This window comes from Scyliorhinus canicula, chromosome 10 (assembly GCF_902713615.1).
Source record: "Scyliorhinus canicula chromosome 10, sScyCan1.1, whole genome shotgun sequence".
NCBI lineage: Eukaryota > Metazoa > Chordata > Chondrichthyes > Carcharhiniformes > Scyliorhinidae > Scyliorhinus > Scyliorhinus canicula.
This window is the reverse complement of record NC_052155.1, coordinates 4143128-4159245: the sequence shown is the minus strand read 5'-3', so window position 1 is coordinate 4159245 and position 16118 is coordinate 4143128. Positions and strand designations below refer to the sequence as shown.

The following is a 16118-nucleotide window of genomic DNA, read 5'->3' as shown; positions in this document are numbered from 1 at the left end:
TCTTGGAAAGAGCACCCTACCCAAGGTCAACACCTCCACCTTATCTCCATAACCCAGTAACCCCACCCAACATTAAGGGCAATTTTGGACACCAAGGGCAATTTATCATGGCCAATCCACCTAACCTGCACATCTTTGGACTGTGGGAGGAAACCGGAGCACCTGGAGGAAACCCACGCACACACGGGGAGAACGTGCAGACTCCACACAATGACCCAAGCCGGAATCGAACCTGGGACCCTGGAGCTGTGAAGCAATTGTGCTAACCACTGTGCTACCGTGCATGTTCTAGTGCATGAGTCACAAAAAGTTAATGGAATGCTGTCCTTGATTACAAGAGCACATGTCCAATACTGAGCACAGTTTTGGTCTCCTTATTTAAAGGAAGGGTGTAAATGCGTTGGAGGAGGTTCAGAGTAGGTTCACTATTGATACCTGGACTGAGCGGGTTGTCTTGTGAGGAAAGGTTGGACAGACTGGGCTTGTTTCCACTGGCGTGTAGAAGAGTGAGGGGTGACTTGATTGAAATATATAAAATCCTGAACAGTCTCGACAATTTGGGCATGGAATGGGTGTTTTCTCTTGTGGGCAAGGTTTTAAAATTAGGCGTCACCTTCTCAGGACAGAGATGAGGGAAGTTTTTTTCTCTCCGAGGGTTCAGTGACTTTGGAACACTTGGCCTCTGGAGGCGCAGTCACTGAATATTTTTAAGACGGAGGCAGATGGATTCTTGTTGGGCAAGGGGGGTCAAAGGTTTTTTTGGGGGAGGGGGTAGATGGGGAATGTGGAATTCAGATCAGCCACAATATTAATGAATAGCGATCGGGCTCCATTTCATATGTTCAACAGCAGCTACCAAACCTTCATCCAGAAGGACAAGGGCAGCCGATACCTGTGAACCTCACCACCTGGAGGTTCCTCTCCAAGTCACTCACCGCGTGACTGGGAAATATATCGGCCGTTCCTTCACTGTCGCTGGGGCAAAATCCAGGAACTTCCTCCCTAACAGCACAGTGGGTGTACCTACACCCCGGGGACTGCAGCGGTTCAGGAAGGCAGCTCACCACCACCTTCTGAAGGGCAATTAGGGATGGGCCTAGCCAGCAACACCCACTTTCAACGAACAAATATTTGATCCCTGTCACTGCTCAGATTATAAGATATTTACCTGCTGAGTTCCAGATCCCAACATCTGGCTCATTGCTGCTTTGAAAAGCTTCTCTGCCTGAGAGGGAGAGAGGAACACAGTGAGAACGGAGCACTCAATTACAAATGTCCCAGGCAAAATTGGGTGGGTTCCGGAGGATAGGGGGAAGAGGAGGGCCCGAGAGAAACTGGGATGGGAGAAAGGATGGTGATGGAGGAGAGTGGAGGACATGTCGGAGACTGTGGAGGGTGGGAAGGGGAGTGTTGCAGAAAAGAAGGAGGAAGGGGGCCTGGGGGGGGGGGGGGGGAAGAGATGGATGAGGGGGGGGGGGGAGGAGGAATGAGGAGAGTCTGGGGGAGACAGGAGGAGGGTGGGGGAATGAGGAAAGCATGGGGAAGACGGTGGGTGGGCTGGTGAGGAAGGCCTGGGGGAGACAGGAGGGCGCGGGAGGAGGGAATGTGTTCGGACACTGGGTTTGTGGGGACATGGGAGATATCAGGCTGAGCTGGCCAAATCATTCTACATACTTACATTAAGTAGGTCACCTCGGAGAAATGCCAGGTTAGCCATCTGCAGAGAACAATGAGGCGAGAGAGGGGGAGAAAAAGAGAGGGGGAGAAAAAGAGAGGGGGAGAAAAAGAGAGGGGGAGAAAAAGAGAGGGGGAGAAAAAGAGAGGGGGAGAAAAAGAGAGGGGGGAGAAAAAGAGAGGGGGAGAAAAAGAGAGGGGGAGAAAAAGAGAGGGGGAGAAAAAGAGAGGGGGAGAAAAAGAGAGGGGGAGAAAAAGAGAGGGGGAGAAAAAGAGAGGGGGAGAAAAAGAGAGGGGGAGAAAAAGAGAGGGGGAGAAAAAGAGAGGGGGAGAAAAAGAGAGAAAGAGAGGGAGAAAAAGAGAGGGAGAATAATCTCGATTAGTGTCACAAGTAGGCTTACATTAACACTGCAATGAAGTTACTGTGAAAATCCCCTAGTCGCCACATTCCGGTGCCTGTTCGGGTACACAGAGGGAGAATTCAGAATGTGCCAATCCACCTAACAAGCAAATCTTTCAGGACTTGTGGGAGGAAAGCGGAGCACTCGGCGGGAACCCACGCAGACACGGGGAGAAACGTGCAGACTCTGCACAGTCAGTGACCCAGCGGGGAATCGAACCCGGGACCCTGGCGCTGTGAAGCAACAGTGCTAACCGCTGCTACTGAGCATCAGAGAAACATGGTACACACTGAACATTATGTCACCTCCAAGGGGAGTCCATAGGTGAGGGTGTGCTCGCCACGGTCCAGCACTGTCTACCAGGGGAGAGAGGGCATTGTGAGGGCCGAGGGGAAACCGGCAAAAGGCCTCTGCGTGCCGGGGGCGATGTGGCGACGGGGGTTACCAATGAGTTCAGTCCCGACTATGTCAGCTTTAATGGAGAGGCATGACAACAATGAACATTCTGTTGTAATGGAGGTCATTGAACCACTCGTAAATTAACATTCCTTCAGTCTGACAGCTGAGCCAGTTATACCCACTGACTCACCATTGAGATGTGTGATTGCCATGGATTGCAGTGCAGCAGTTAACCCTTGGTACACTAACCTGGTAATTCTGTGACTGCTACAGGACCTCTGTTGAATGGGTGAGCACATACATCCCTCTCAACAGTGAGCAAGGCACACAGATTAAGCAGAGCGACCTGATCCAGCAGGTGCGAGTGCTGGGACATCCTTTTTTTTTAAACTTTAGAAAATAAAATTTCCAATGAAGAGACAATTTAGTGTGGCCAATCCATCTGCCCTGCACATCTTTGGGTTTTGGGGATGAGACCCAGGCAGATACGGGGAGATTTACAGGGGCCCCCTCTTGACCAGGTTTCATGCAGTGCCTGAGTGAAACCAGGGCCTAGGGATTACACGAGAGCGAAGGAGACAGGAAGGTTGCAAAAAACTGTTGTCACTCGGTCAAGCTGAATGGGGACAGGCCTGGCTCTCCAGAGGCAGCAGCAGGACCCTGAAGAGGCAGCCATGGCAGGACCTGCTTCGCTGCCACAGGAGGAACCCCAGAGAACAGCCGCTCGGTAAGCCTTCCACGACCCAGGGTCTACAGACAGCGGCGGCCTTCCTCTAGATGAGCGAGAACGAGTGTTAGCACAGGCTTCGTAAGGGCTCACAGCCCAGAGTGGTGCCCCCTCATCACAGGCTGCCACTCCCCATTGACAAGATGGTGCCCCCTCGCTACAGACCCACCCCCAACATGGGCGTGGCCTCTTATCACAGACCCCTTTGCCAGGGCAGCACCCCCTCACCACAGAACACCCCCCCCCCCCCCCCCCCCCCCCCCCCCCCGTCACCGCCGAAAGGGCGATGCTCCCTCGGCACTGACCGCCCCTCCCGACAAGGCAGCACCCCCCCTGTAAGGGGAGGTCAGGGCTGGAATTTGTGTTCAAGTCTCCAGAGCTTTCCTTGAACCCAGAGTTGAGTTTAACACCCAGGCTGGTCTCACATTCCTTTTTGTTTTATTTTATTTATTTATTTTTTAAAAAGAGTACCCAATTATTTATCTCCAATTCAGTGGCAATTTAGCGTGACCAATCCACCTACCCTGCACATCTTTATGTTGTGTGAGGTGAAGCCCACGCAGACACGGGGAGAATGTGCAAACTCCCACTGCCCGCGTGGCAGTGACCCAGAGTCGGGATCGAACCTGGGTCCTCGGTGCCGTAGGCAGCACTGCTAACCACTGTGCCACCGTGCTGCCCTTGGTCTCGCACTGCTCAGATGGGAGATTGAGCTGAACAGGTTGTTAGGCTCTGCAGCTTTAGGCTGTCAGGAATAACATGACTGCCAAAGCTGAAAGAAATAAATGCTGTCGAGGGGACAGCTAACCTGTTCTTGCCGAGATGACGACCGAGCTTCCCAATCGGCTCCTAGATCCCACGGGAGGCGCAGTGGGAGACAATCCCGTCAGAATGTTACAGCACTGGGAGGACATCCAGCAACAATGGCAGGTCACCTACCACACCCTCTCGAGAGTCCTGTGTCCCTCGCACACTGCGAGACCGCACCCTATAGACCCCAAACACCTTTCCCTCAGACACTGCGAGACCACACCCTATAGACTCCAAACAGCGAGACCGCACCCTATAGATCCCAAACACCTTTCCCTCAGACACTGCGAGACCACACCCTATAGACTCCAAACAGCGAGACCGCACCCTATAGATCCCAAACACCTTTCCCTCAGACACTGCGAGACCACGCCCTATAGACCCCAAACACCTTTCCCTCAGACACTGCGAGACCTCACCCTATAGACCCCAAACAGCGAGACCGCACCCTATAGATCCCAAACACCTTTCCCTCAGACACTGCGTGACCACACCCTATAGACCCCAAACAGCGAGACCGCACCCTATAGATCCCAAACACCTTTCCCTCAGACACTGCGTGACCACACCCTATAGACCCCAAACAGCGAGACCGCACCCTATAGACCCCAAACACCTTTCCCTCAGACACTGCGAGACCACACCCTATAGACCCCAAACAGCGAGACCGCACCCTATAGACCCCAAACACCTTTCCCTCAGACACTGCGAGACCACACCCTATAGACACCCACACCCCTTCCCCTCAGAAACTGCGTGACCACACCCTATAGACCCCCACAGCCCTTCCCCTCAGACACTGCGAGACCACACCCTATAGACCCCCACAGCCCTTCCCCTCAGACACTGCGAGACCACACCCTATAGACCCCCAAACCCCTTCCCCTCAGACACTGCGCGACCGCACCCTATAGACCCCCACAGCCCTTCCCCTTGGACACTGAGACCACACCCTATAGACCCCAAACACCTTCCCCTCAGACACTGCGTGACCACACCCTATAGACCCCAAACACCTTCCCCTCAGACACTGCGAGACCACACCCTATAGATCCCAAACACCTTCACCTCAGACACTGCGAGACCACACCCTATAGACCCCAAACACCTTCCCCTCAGACACTGCGAGACCACACCCTATAGATCCCAAACACCTTCACCTCAGACACTGCGAGACCACACCCTATAGACCCCAAACACCTTCCCCTCAGACACTGCGAGACCACACCCTATAGACCCCAAACACCTTCCCCTCAGACACTGCGAGACCACACCCTATAGACCCCAAACACCTTCCCCTCAGACACTGCGAGACCACACCCTATAGATCCCAAACACCTTCACCTCAAGACACTGTGACCGCATCCTATAGACCCCCAAACCCCTTCCCCTCAGACACTATAGACCCCCAAAGCCTTTCCCCTTGGACAGAGGCCACACCCCTTCCCCTTGCACACAGCGAGGTCACACCCTATGGACCCCCAATCTCCTTCCCCTCAGACATGGGGGCCTAAGCCCTTACCTGAGTGTAGGTGTAGATGATGGCCTGATTGTTACGTGTCTGCTGGGCAAGCTTTAGGGCCTGGTGTAAGAAGCGGTCAGCATCTTCCAGCTTCCCCGTTATAACACTGAGCTGCAGAGAGAGTCAGAGAGTAACAGGACATTAACACAGTAATGTGGATCATGGATTGGTTAGTGAATGGGGATAAATGGGTTACCTTAAGCTGTTACAAGTGGAATGCTACAGGGAGCAATGCTGGGGTTCTGCTATTTACTATCCTTGGATAAAGGGACTGAATGTAAATTTGCGGATGAGGAGGAAAGTAAGTTGTCAGGAGGAGGAGGAGAGTCTGCAACGGGATGTAGCCACATTGAGTGGGTGGGTTAAAAACTTGGCAGATGGAATATAATGGGGGGGTAAGTGTGAACTTGTCGACTTTGGCAGGAAGATTCGAAAAGCAGGAGAGAGATTACTGAACTCTGAGGTACAGAGGGAGCTGGATGTCCTGTACATGAATCACAAAACGTTAGTCTGCAGGTACAAGTGGTGAGGAATGTTGGTGCATATTGGAATATAAAAGTGGGGAAGTTTTACTGCAGCTGTACAGGAACGCTACGTACAGATTTGGCCTCCTTATCGGAAGCAATTCAGAGGTTTACTGGACTTATTCCTGCGATGAGGGGCTGATCGGATAAAGAAAGGTTGGGCCTGCATCAACTGAGAGTTTAGCAGAATGAGCTAATCTTATTGAAGCACAAACGATGCCGAGGGGATTTGACCGGGTGGGTAGTGGGAGGGGGTTTCCTGTTGTGCGGGAGATTATTTTTCTCAGAGGGTTATTAGTTTGTGAATTCTCTTCCCTGGGAAGATGCTGGACAATTGAAACCAGAGCGAGTTAGACAGGTTAAATAGACACGGGAGTTTGGGTTATGGGGGACTGATGGCAAAGCAAAGTTGACCGACAACTAGGTTAACCAATGGATAGAAGACCAGGTTCAAAGTCCCACATTCCACTAAACCTCCTTCCTTCCGTTTTGCAACCCAACGTCAGAACAGAGTCAACGCAATCTTCACGAAGCAGTCACACCAGATTGAATTCTATGCTCCAGTCGAAGGAATCGGTCTTGCCCCATGATCTGTGTCTGCAGGATGCAGCCCAGGTAGCTATGGCTGAACATCACTACCCAGGCTGGGGAGGAGGGGGCAGTTTAGAGGCTTGGGAGTGTAGTAAACCACTGTTGCACCTATATATTAGGTGATGTATGGTAGGACCTGTACTTCAGGTACGTCGGTAGTCCCTGCCTGCTGGCTCCACCCAGTAGGCGGAATATAAATATGCGTGCTCCCCATGCTGCAGCCATTTCGCCAGCTGCTGTAGGAGGCCACACATCTTAGAGCAATAAAGCCTCAGTTGTATCCAACTCTCGTCTTTGTGTAATTGATCGTGCATCAATTTATTGCTCTAAGATTTTCAAAAGATGAACCTCCGTATCAAACCGGATCGCCTGCAGCTGGATCCGCAGTCAAGCGATGCCAAAAGGGACTTTCAGCACTGGCTAGCTTGTTTCGAGGCGTACATCAACTCGGCACCAAGCCCCATCTCAGAAGCTCAGAAAATACAGATACTGTACTCAAAGTTGAGCTCAAACATCTTTCTGCTGATCCAGGACGCGGCAAACTGCGCCGAAGCCATGACGCTTCTCAAAGAAAATTACACTCAGAAGACGAACACGCTCTTCGCCAGGCACGTACTCGCCACTCGCTCTCAACTCCCTGGTGAGTCCTGGTGAGTCCGTAGAAGACTTCTGGCGGGCCCTAATCCCACTAGGCCGGGACTGTGACTGTCAGGCCGTTACGGCCAAGGAACATTCTACCCTCCTTACGCGGGACGCTTTTGTTACGGGGATTGGGTCGGACCTCATACGCCAGCTACTGTTAGAAGGGGCCACACTCAATCTCGCAGAGCCAAAGAAGCTGGCGCTCTCTATGACGGTCGCCTCGCGCAACATTCAGGCCGACACCCCCAACCGCGCGGCCCACCCCTCCTACGCATCGTGGACCCCACAGACAGCCGCCCCAGCGGGGGCCTTACCCAGCCAATACGCCTGCGCCACGCGCCAGCTAGCGAACCCCAGGAGTCCCCAATGTTACTTTTGCTGCCCGGCCCGCGCTGCCATTTGTAAGGCTTGCGGTAAGAAGGGGCACTTTACCACGGTGTGCCAGGCCCGTGCAATCGCTGCTATCACGCCCACCCCCTCATTTACAGACAATGGGCGCCGCCACCTTCTCCCCCCTCATACCACACGCGGCCAGTGGGCACCACCACCTTCTCCCCCTCAGACCACACGCGGCCAGTGGGCACCGCCACCTTCTCCCCCTCAGACCACACGTGCGGCCAGTGGGCACCGCCACCTTCTCCCCCCTCAGACCACACGTGCGGCCAGTGGGCACCGCCACCTTCTCCCCCCTCAGACCACACGCGGCCAGTGGGCACCACCATCGTCTCCCCCTCAGACCACGCAGGGCCAGTGGGCACCACCATCGTCTCCCCCTCAGACCACACGCAGCCAGTGGGCACCGCCACCTTCTCCCCCCTCAGACCACACGTGCGGCCAGTGGGCACCGCCATCTTCTCCCCCTCAGACCACACAGGGCCAGTGGGCACCACCATCGTCTCCCCCTCAGACCAAACGCGGCCAGTGGGCACCGCCACCTTCTCCCCCCTCAGACCACACGTGCGGCCAGTGGGCACCGCCATCTTCTCCCCCTCAGACCACACAGGGCCAGTGGGCACTGCCATCGTCTCCCCCTCAGACCACACGCGGCCAGTGGGCACCGCCATCTTCTCCCCCTCAGACCACACGCGGCCAGTGGGCACCGCTATCTTCTCCCCCTCAGACCACGCAGGGCCAGTGGGCGCTGCCATCTTCTCCCCCTCAGACCACACGCGGCCAGTGGGCACCACCATCTTCCCCTCCGCGCAACACATGCTGCCCATGGGCGCCGCCATCTTGTTCAACCCCCGCCACATGCGGCCCATGGGCGCCACCATCTTGTCTCCCCCATGGCACATGGGCACCGCCAGCGTTCCAGGACCTGTGCCCCCCCCCCGGGCTCCCCATCATCCGACACCAGCAACGACCGACCACAACTCGCCTCTGTGACCATCGACCAGTTTCTTCCGCACAACCTGGCCACCTCATTGACCAGCGTGAAAATCAACAGCCGTGACCAATTGCCTGCTGGACTCCGGGAGCACCGAACGAGTCATCCACCCGGATACAGTAAGGCGCTGCTCCCTCGCAGTACACCCCACCAACCAAAGAATCTCCCTGGCCTCCGGATCCCATTCCGTGGCGGTCCGGGGGTACTGTATAGTCACACTCACGGTCCAGGGCGTAGAATTCAGTGGCTTCCACCTCTACATCCTCCCTAACCTCTGCGCTGCCCTGCTACTCGGCCTGGACATCCAGTGTAACCTCCAGAGCCCAACACTGAAATTCGGCGGGCCCCTACCCCCCTTACTGTGTGCGGCCTCGCGACCCTAAAGGTCAACCCACCTTCGCTTTTCGCAAATCTAACCCCGGATTGCAAACCCGTCGCCACCAGGAGCAGACGGTACAGCACCCAGGACAGGACCTTCATCAGGTCGGAGGTCCAGCGGCTGCTTCGGGAAGGCATCATCGAGGCCAGCAACAGCTCAAGTGGTCGTGGTTAAAACTGGAGAGAAACACAGAATGGTCGTGGACTACAGCCAGACCATCAATCGGTACACGCAGCTCGACGCATGCCCCCTCCCACGCATATCTGATATGGTCAATCGGAATGCACAGTACCGGGTCTTCTCAACGGTCGACCTCAAATCCGCCAACCACCAGCTCCCTGTTGGTAAATCGGACCGTCCATACACTGCTTTCGAGGCAGATGGTGGCATCAGGGTTCCTTCCGGCGTCACCAACGGGGTCTCGGTCTTCCAAAGGGAGATGGACCGAATGGTCGACCGGTACAATTTGCGGGCCACCTTTCTGTACCTAGACAACGTCACCATCTGCGGCCACGACCAGCAGGACCACGATGCCAACCGTGCTAAGTTTCTCCACACCGCCTCTCTCCTAAACCTCACCATAACAAGGAGAAGTGCGTGTTTAGCCCGACCCACTTAGCCATCCTCGGCTATGTGGTCCAGCAGAGTTCTGGGGCCCGATCCCGACTGCATGCACCCCCACATGGAGCCCCCCCCTCCCCCACTGCCCCAAGGCCCTCAAACGCTGCCTTGGGTTCTTTTCATACTACGCCCAGTGGGTCCCAAACTATGCGGCAAGGCCCGCCCTCTCATACAGTCCACCCATTTTCTCCTGACGGCCGAGGCATAACAGGTCTTCGCCCGTATCAGAGCCGATATCGCCAAGGCCGGGATGCATGCAGTAGACGAGACTCTGCCCTTTCAAGTAGAGAGCGACGCATCAGACGTCGCCCTAGCCGCCACCCTCAATCAGGCAGGCAGATGCGTGGCATTCTTTTCCCGCACCCTTCATGCCTCAGATATGCGGCACTCATCCGTCGAAAAAAAGAGGCCCAAGCTATCGTTGAAGCTGTGCGGCATTTGAGGCATTACCAGGCCGGCAGGAGACTCACTCTCCTCACTGACCAACGGTCGGTAGCCTTCATGTTCAACAACACACAGCGGGGCAAGATCAAGAATGATAAGATCTTGAGGTGGAGGATCGAGCTTTCCACCTACAATTATGAGATTTTGTATCGCCCCGGCAAACTCAACGAGCCCCCAGACGCCCTACCCCGAGGGACAGGGCCAGCACACAAGTAGACCGACTCCAGGCCCTGCACGACGTCCTTTGTCACCTGGGAGTCATATGGTTGTACCATTTTATAAAGGCCCGCAATCTGCCCTACTCCGTCGAGGAAATACGGACAATCACCAGAGACTGCCAGGTCTGTGCGGCGTGCAAGCCGCACTTCTACCGGCCGGACCGTGCGCGCCTGGTGAAGGCCTCCCGCCCCTTTGAGTGGATTTCAAAGGGCCCCTCCCCTCCACCGACTGCAACACGTATATTCTCAGTGCGGTCGATGAATTCTCCAGGTTCTCCTTCGCCATCCCGTGCCCCGATATGACGTCTGCCACCATCATCAAGGCCCTCAACATAATCTTCACTCTGTTCGGTTTCCCCGTTTACGGCCACAGTGACAGGGGATCCTCATTCATGAGCGATGAGCTGCGTCAGTTCCTGCTCAGCAGGGGTATTGCCTCCAGCGATTACCTTGGGGCTGGTTTAGCACAGGGCTAAATCGCTGGCTTTGAAAGCAGACTAAGGCAGGCCAGCAGCACGGTTCAATTCCCGTACCAGCCTCCCCGGACAGGTGCCGGAATGTGGCGACTAGGGGCTTTTCACAGTAACTTCATTTGAAGCCTACTCGTGACAATAAGCGATTTTCATTTCATTTCAGCAGGACGACAAGCCATAACCCCCGGGGAAACGGATAGGTAGAGAGGGAGAACTGGAACCTCCCGGCCTCCCGCTGGCAGGAGGTCCTCCCTGATGCACTACACTCCATTCGGTCACTGCTGTGCATCGCCACGAATAACACACCCCATGAATGTCTTTTTGCCTTCCCCAGAATTCCACATCCGGGGTGTCGCTCCCGACTTGGCTCGCAGCTCCAGGACCCGCCCTGCTCCTTAGGCATGTCCGACTCCACAAGGCGGACCCGTTGGTGGAGAGGGTGCAGTTGCTCCATGCGAACACCCGGTATGCCTAAGTGGCGTACCCCGATGGCCGCCAAGATACTGTCCCCCTCAGGCACCTGGCACCAGCAGGATCCACACATGCACCCCTCCGGCTCGGCGCCACCCTCCCTTCCCCCCGCGCATCCAGCAGCAACCCCCCCCCCCCCAGGTCCATCCGTCCTCCCCCTGCCCACGCCCAAGGATGAAGAGGATTTTGGCACGCTCCCGGAGTCACCGAAGACTAGACCAGCATCGGCATCGCCGCCACCACCACTCCGTCGTTCCCAGCGGCACATCAAGGCCCCGGACCGGTTAAACCTCGTATTGGTCCACTGGACTTCAAGAGACATTTTTTTTCTCTCAAATATTGTAAATGTAAAATTTAATCGTTGTATATAGTTCTCCACCACTCCCGCCGGACTCAACAGGGGGTGAATGTGGTAAACCACTGTTGCACCTATCTTAGGTGATGTATGGTAGGATCTGTACTACAGGTACAGCGGTAGTCCCTGCCTGCTGGCTCCACCCAGTAGGCGGAGTATAAATGTGCATGTCCTCCATGCTCCAGCCATTTCGCCAGCTGCTGTGGGAGGCCACACATCTTAGAGAAATAAAGTCTCAGTTGTATCCAACTGTCGTCTTTGAGCAATTAAAAAAAAAAGTAAATTTAGAGTACCCAATTAATATGTTCCAATTAAGGGGCAGTTTAGTGTGGCCAATGCACCTAGCCTGCACATCTTTGGGTTGTGGGGGCGAAACCCACGCAAACACGGGGAGAATGTGCAAACCCCACACGGACAGTGACCCAGAGCAGGGATCGAACCTGGGACCTCAGTGCCGTGAGGCTACAGGACGAACCTGCTGAGCCACCTTGCTGTCCCGTCTTTGTGTAGTTGATCGCGCTTGGGCGAGGGGCGGGGGTGTGGCGAGGGGGTTGGGGGAGCAGCTGGGTTGCCCCCTCCCGGGTAATGACCCTGTGTTAGGGGGTCACACTCCCGCGGTGGATTCCCTGCCAGTTGCAGCCAGTTTGATTTGAGGATGAAACGCAAACCTTGGCCTTTTTGATGAGCAGAATGATGTCATCCTCCGGATTCGGCTGCTCCTTCTGGTCCTGGGAGAAGAAGCTGAAAGCGAGGCTCACTGGGGGGGGGGGGGGGGGGGGGACAGAGAACACACAGTCAGAGAGAGGGGGGCGTCCGGGGGCCCGGGTCGGTGGCGTGAGGTCCGGGGGCACGGGTCACGGGGCGGGGGGGCGGTGCCGCGGGGTGGGGGCCGCGGGGTCAGGTCCGGGGTCACGGGGTAGGGGCCGCGGGGTCAGGCCCGGGGTCAGGGGCTCAGGGCCGGGGTCACGGGGTAGGTGGCGCGGGGTCAGGGCCGGGGTCACGGGGCAGGGGGGGTCGGGGGTCACGGGCGAGGGGGTGGGTCGGGCATTACGGGGCGGGGGGGCGCCACGGGGCGTTGGGGGGGGGGGCGGACGCCACGGGGCGTTGGGGGGGGGGGCGGACGCCACGGGGCGTTGGGAGGGGGGCGGACGCCACGGGGCGTTGGGGGGGGGCGGACGCCACGGGGCGTTGGGGGGGGGGCGGACGCCACGGGGCGTTGGGGGGGGGGCGGACGCCACGGGGCGTTGGGGGGGGGGGGGCGGACGCCACGGGGCGTTGGGGGGAGGGGCTGACGCCACGGGGCGTTGGGGGGGGGGCGGACGCCACGGGGGGTTGGGGGGGGGGGGGGGCGGACGCCACGGGGCGTTGGGGGGGGCGGACGCCACGGGCCGTTGGGGGGGGGGGGCGGACGCCACGGGGCGTTGGGGGGGGGGGGCGGACGCCACGGGGCGTTGGGGGGGGGGGGCGGACGCCACGGGGCGTTGGGGGGGGGGGGGCGGACGCCACGGGGCGTTGGGGGGGGGGCGGACGCCACGGGGCGTTGGGGGGGGGCTGACGCCACGGGGCGTTGGGGGGGGGGCGGACGCCACGGGGCGAGGGGGGGGACGGGCGTCACGGGGCGAGGGGGGGGACGGGCGTCACGGGGCGAGGGGGGGACGGGCGTCACGGGCGAGGGGGGGGGACGGGCGTCACGGGGCGAGGGGGGGGGACGGGCGTCACGGGGCGAGGGGGGGACAGGCGTCACGGGGCGAGGGGGGGACGGGCGTCACGGGGCGAGGGGGGGACGGGCGTCACGGGGCGAGGGGGGGACGGGCGTCACGGGGCGAGGGGGGGACGGGCGTCACGGGGCGAGGGGGGGGACGGGCGTCACGGGGCGAGGGGGGGACGGGCGTCACGGGGCGAGGGGGGGACGGGCGTCACGGGGCGAGGGGGGGGACGGGCGTCACGGGGCGAGGGGGGGACGGGCGTCACGGGGCGAGGGGGGGACGGGCGTCACGGGGCGAGGGGGGGACGGGCGTCACGGGGCGAGGGGGGGGACGGGCGTCACGGGGCGAGGGGGGGGGACGGGCGTCACGGGGCGAGGGGGGGGACGGGCGTCACGGGGCGAGGGGGGGACGGGCGTCACGGGGCGAGGGGGGGGACGGGCGTCACGGGGCGAGGGGGGGGACGGGCGTCACGGGGCGAGGGGGGGGACGGGCGTCACGGGGCGAGGGGGGGGGCGGGCGTCACGGGGCGAGGGGGGGGACGGGGCGTCACGGGGCGGGGGGGGGGACGGGCGTCACGGGGCGAGGGGGGGGACGGGCGTCACGGGGCGAGGGGGGGACGGGCGTCACGGGGCGAGGGGGGGGACGGGCGTCACGGGGCGAGGGGGGGGACGGGCGTCACGGGGCGAGGGGGGGGACGGGCGTCACGGGGCGAGGGGGGGACGGGCGTCACGGGGCGAGGGGGGGGACGGGCGTCACGGGGCGAGGGGGGGGACGGGCGTCACGGGGCGAGGGGGGGGGACGGGCGTCACGGGGCGAGGGGGGGGACGGGCGTCACGGGGCGAGGGGGGGACGGGCGTCACGGGGCGAGGGGGGGGACGGGCGTCACGGGGCGAGGGGGGGACGGGCGTCACGGGGCGAGGGGGGGGGACGGGGGTCACGGGGCGAGGGGGGGGAAGGGCGTCGCGGGGCGAGGGGGGGGCCGGGCGTCACGGGGCGAGGGGGGGGACGGGCGTCACGGGGCGAGGGGGGGGGGGGGGGCGTCACGGGGCGAGGGGGGGACGGGCGTCACGGGGCGCGGGGGGGACGGGCGTCACGGGGCGAGGGGGGGGACGGGCGTCACGGGGCGAGGGGGGGGTCGGAGCGCGGGGGGGGGTCGGAGCGCGGGGGGGTCGGAGCGCGGGGGGGGTCGGGGCGCGGGGGGGTCGGGGCGCGGGGGGGGTCGGGGCGCGGGGGGGTCGGGGCGCGGGGGGGTCGGGGCGCGGGGGGGGTCGGGGCGCGGGGGGTCGGGGCGCGGGGGGGTCGGGGCGCGGGGGGGGGTCGGGGCGCGGGGGGGGGTCGGGGCGCGGGGGGGGGTCGGGGCGCGGGGGGGGGTCGGGGCGGCGGGGGGGTCGGGGCGCGGGGGGGGCGGGAGCGCGGGGGGGGTCGGGGCGCGGGGGGGGCGGGAGCGCGGGGGGGGGGGGGGGCGGGGAGCGCGGGGGGGGTCGGGCGCGGGGGGGGTCGGGCGCGGGGGGGGTCGGGCGCGGGGGGGTCGGGCGCGGGGGGGTCGGGGGCGGGGTCGGAGCGCAGGGGGCGGGGGGGTCGGGCGCGGGGGGGTCGGGCGCGGGGGGGGCGGGGTCGCGGGGGGGGGCGGGGTCGCGGGGGGGGCGGGGTCGGGGGCGGGGTCGGAGCGCGGGGGGGGGGGGCGGGGTCGCGGGGGGGTCGGGGGGCGGGGTCGGAGCGCAGGGGGCGGGGTCAGGTCTTACCCAGTCCGACCGCGCTGAGGGTCCCCGGGCCCGCTGAGTTCCGCTTTGTGCTGGGCTGCAGGATGGGCTCCCGGGGGCGGCCCCGCTCTGACCCCCGGCTCCAGGTGCGGAATCTCCGCCCAGAGACCAGGGCCCGACAGCCGGCGGTGCGCAGCATCACCCTGGCAACGGAGCGGAAACACGTCACCCACCGGAAACAACCGTCACGTTATCAGGGACAGGATCCTCACAGTCTTAAAGGGATAGCATCCTTCGACTCTTAAAGGGACAGCAACCTGGGACTCTTAAAGGGTCAGGATCCTCACAGTCTTAAAGGGACAGCATCCTGGGACACTTAAAGGGACAGCACCCTGCACTCTTAAAGAGACAGCATCCTGAGACTCTTAAAGGGTCAACACCCTGACTCTTAAAGGGAAAGCATCCTGGGACTCTTAAAAGGACAGCCTCCTTTGATTTGATTTGATTTATTATTGTCACATGTATTAGTAGACAGTGAAAAGTATTGTTTCTTGCATGCTGTACAGACAATGCATACCGTACATAGGGAAGGAAGGAGAGACTGCAGAATATAATGTTACAGTTATAGCAAGGTGTAGAGAGAAGATCAACTTAATCCGAGGTAGGTCCATTCAAAAGTCTGATGGCAGCAGGGAAGAAGCTGTTCTTGAGTTGGTTGATACATGATCTCAAACTTCCTCAAACTCCTGACACTCTTAAAGGGACAGCATTCTGGGACTCTTAAAGGGACAGCATCTTGACACTCTTAAGGGGACAGCAGCCGGCGGATCTTAAAGGGACAGCAACCTGGGAATCTTAATGGTACAGCATCCTGAAACGCTTAAAGGGACAGCATCCTGGGACTCTTAAAGGGACAGCAACCTGGGACTTGAAGGGACTCTTAAAGGGACTGCATTCTTGGACACTTTAAGGGACAGAATCTTGGGACTCTTAAACAGACAGCATCCTGGGACTCTTAAAGAGAGAGGATTCTCACAGTGTTGAAGGGACAGCAACCTGGGACTCTTAAAAGGA

At 60.1% G+C, this 16118-nt stretch overlaps 1 protein-coding gene across 1 annotated transcript in view; it reads right to left on the bottom strand.

Moving 5' to 3' along the window:
* The window catches only part of ttc19 (tetratricopeptide repeat domain 19), a 38125-nt gene extending 22846 nt beyond the window's left edge, over nt 1-15279 (bottom strand). Inside the window, exons 1-5 of the mRNA XM_038808535.1 lie at nt 15087-15279; nt 12307-12395; nt 5534-5644; nt 1679-1717; nt 1169-1225 (exon numbers count right to left, since the gene is read on the bottom strand). Coding sequence (XP_038664463.1) covers nt 1169-1225; nt 1679-1717; nt 5534-5644; nt 12307-12395; nt 15087-15243 — 453 coding nt within the window. The 5' untranslated portion in view covers nt 15244-15279. The remainder of the gene's footprint in view (nt 1-1168; nt 1226-1678; nt 1718-5533; nt 5645-12306; nt 12396-15086) is intronic.
* Nucleotides 15280-16118: the final 839 nt, after the last annotated feature.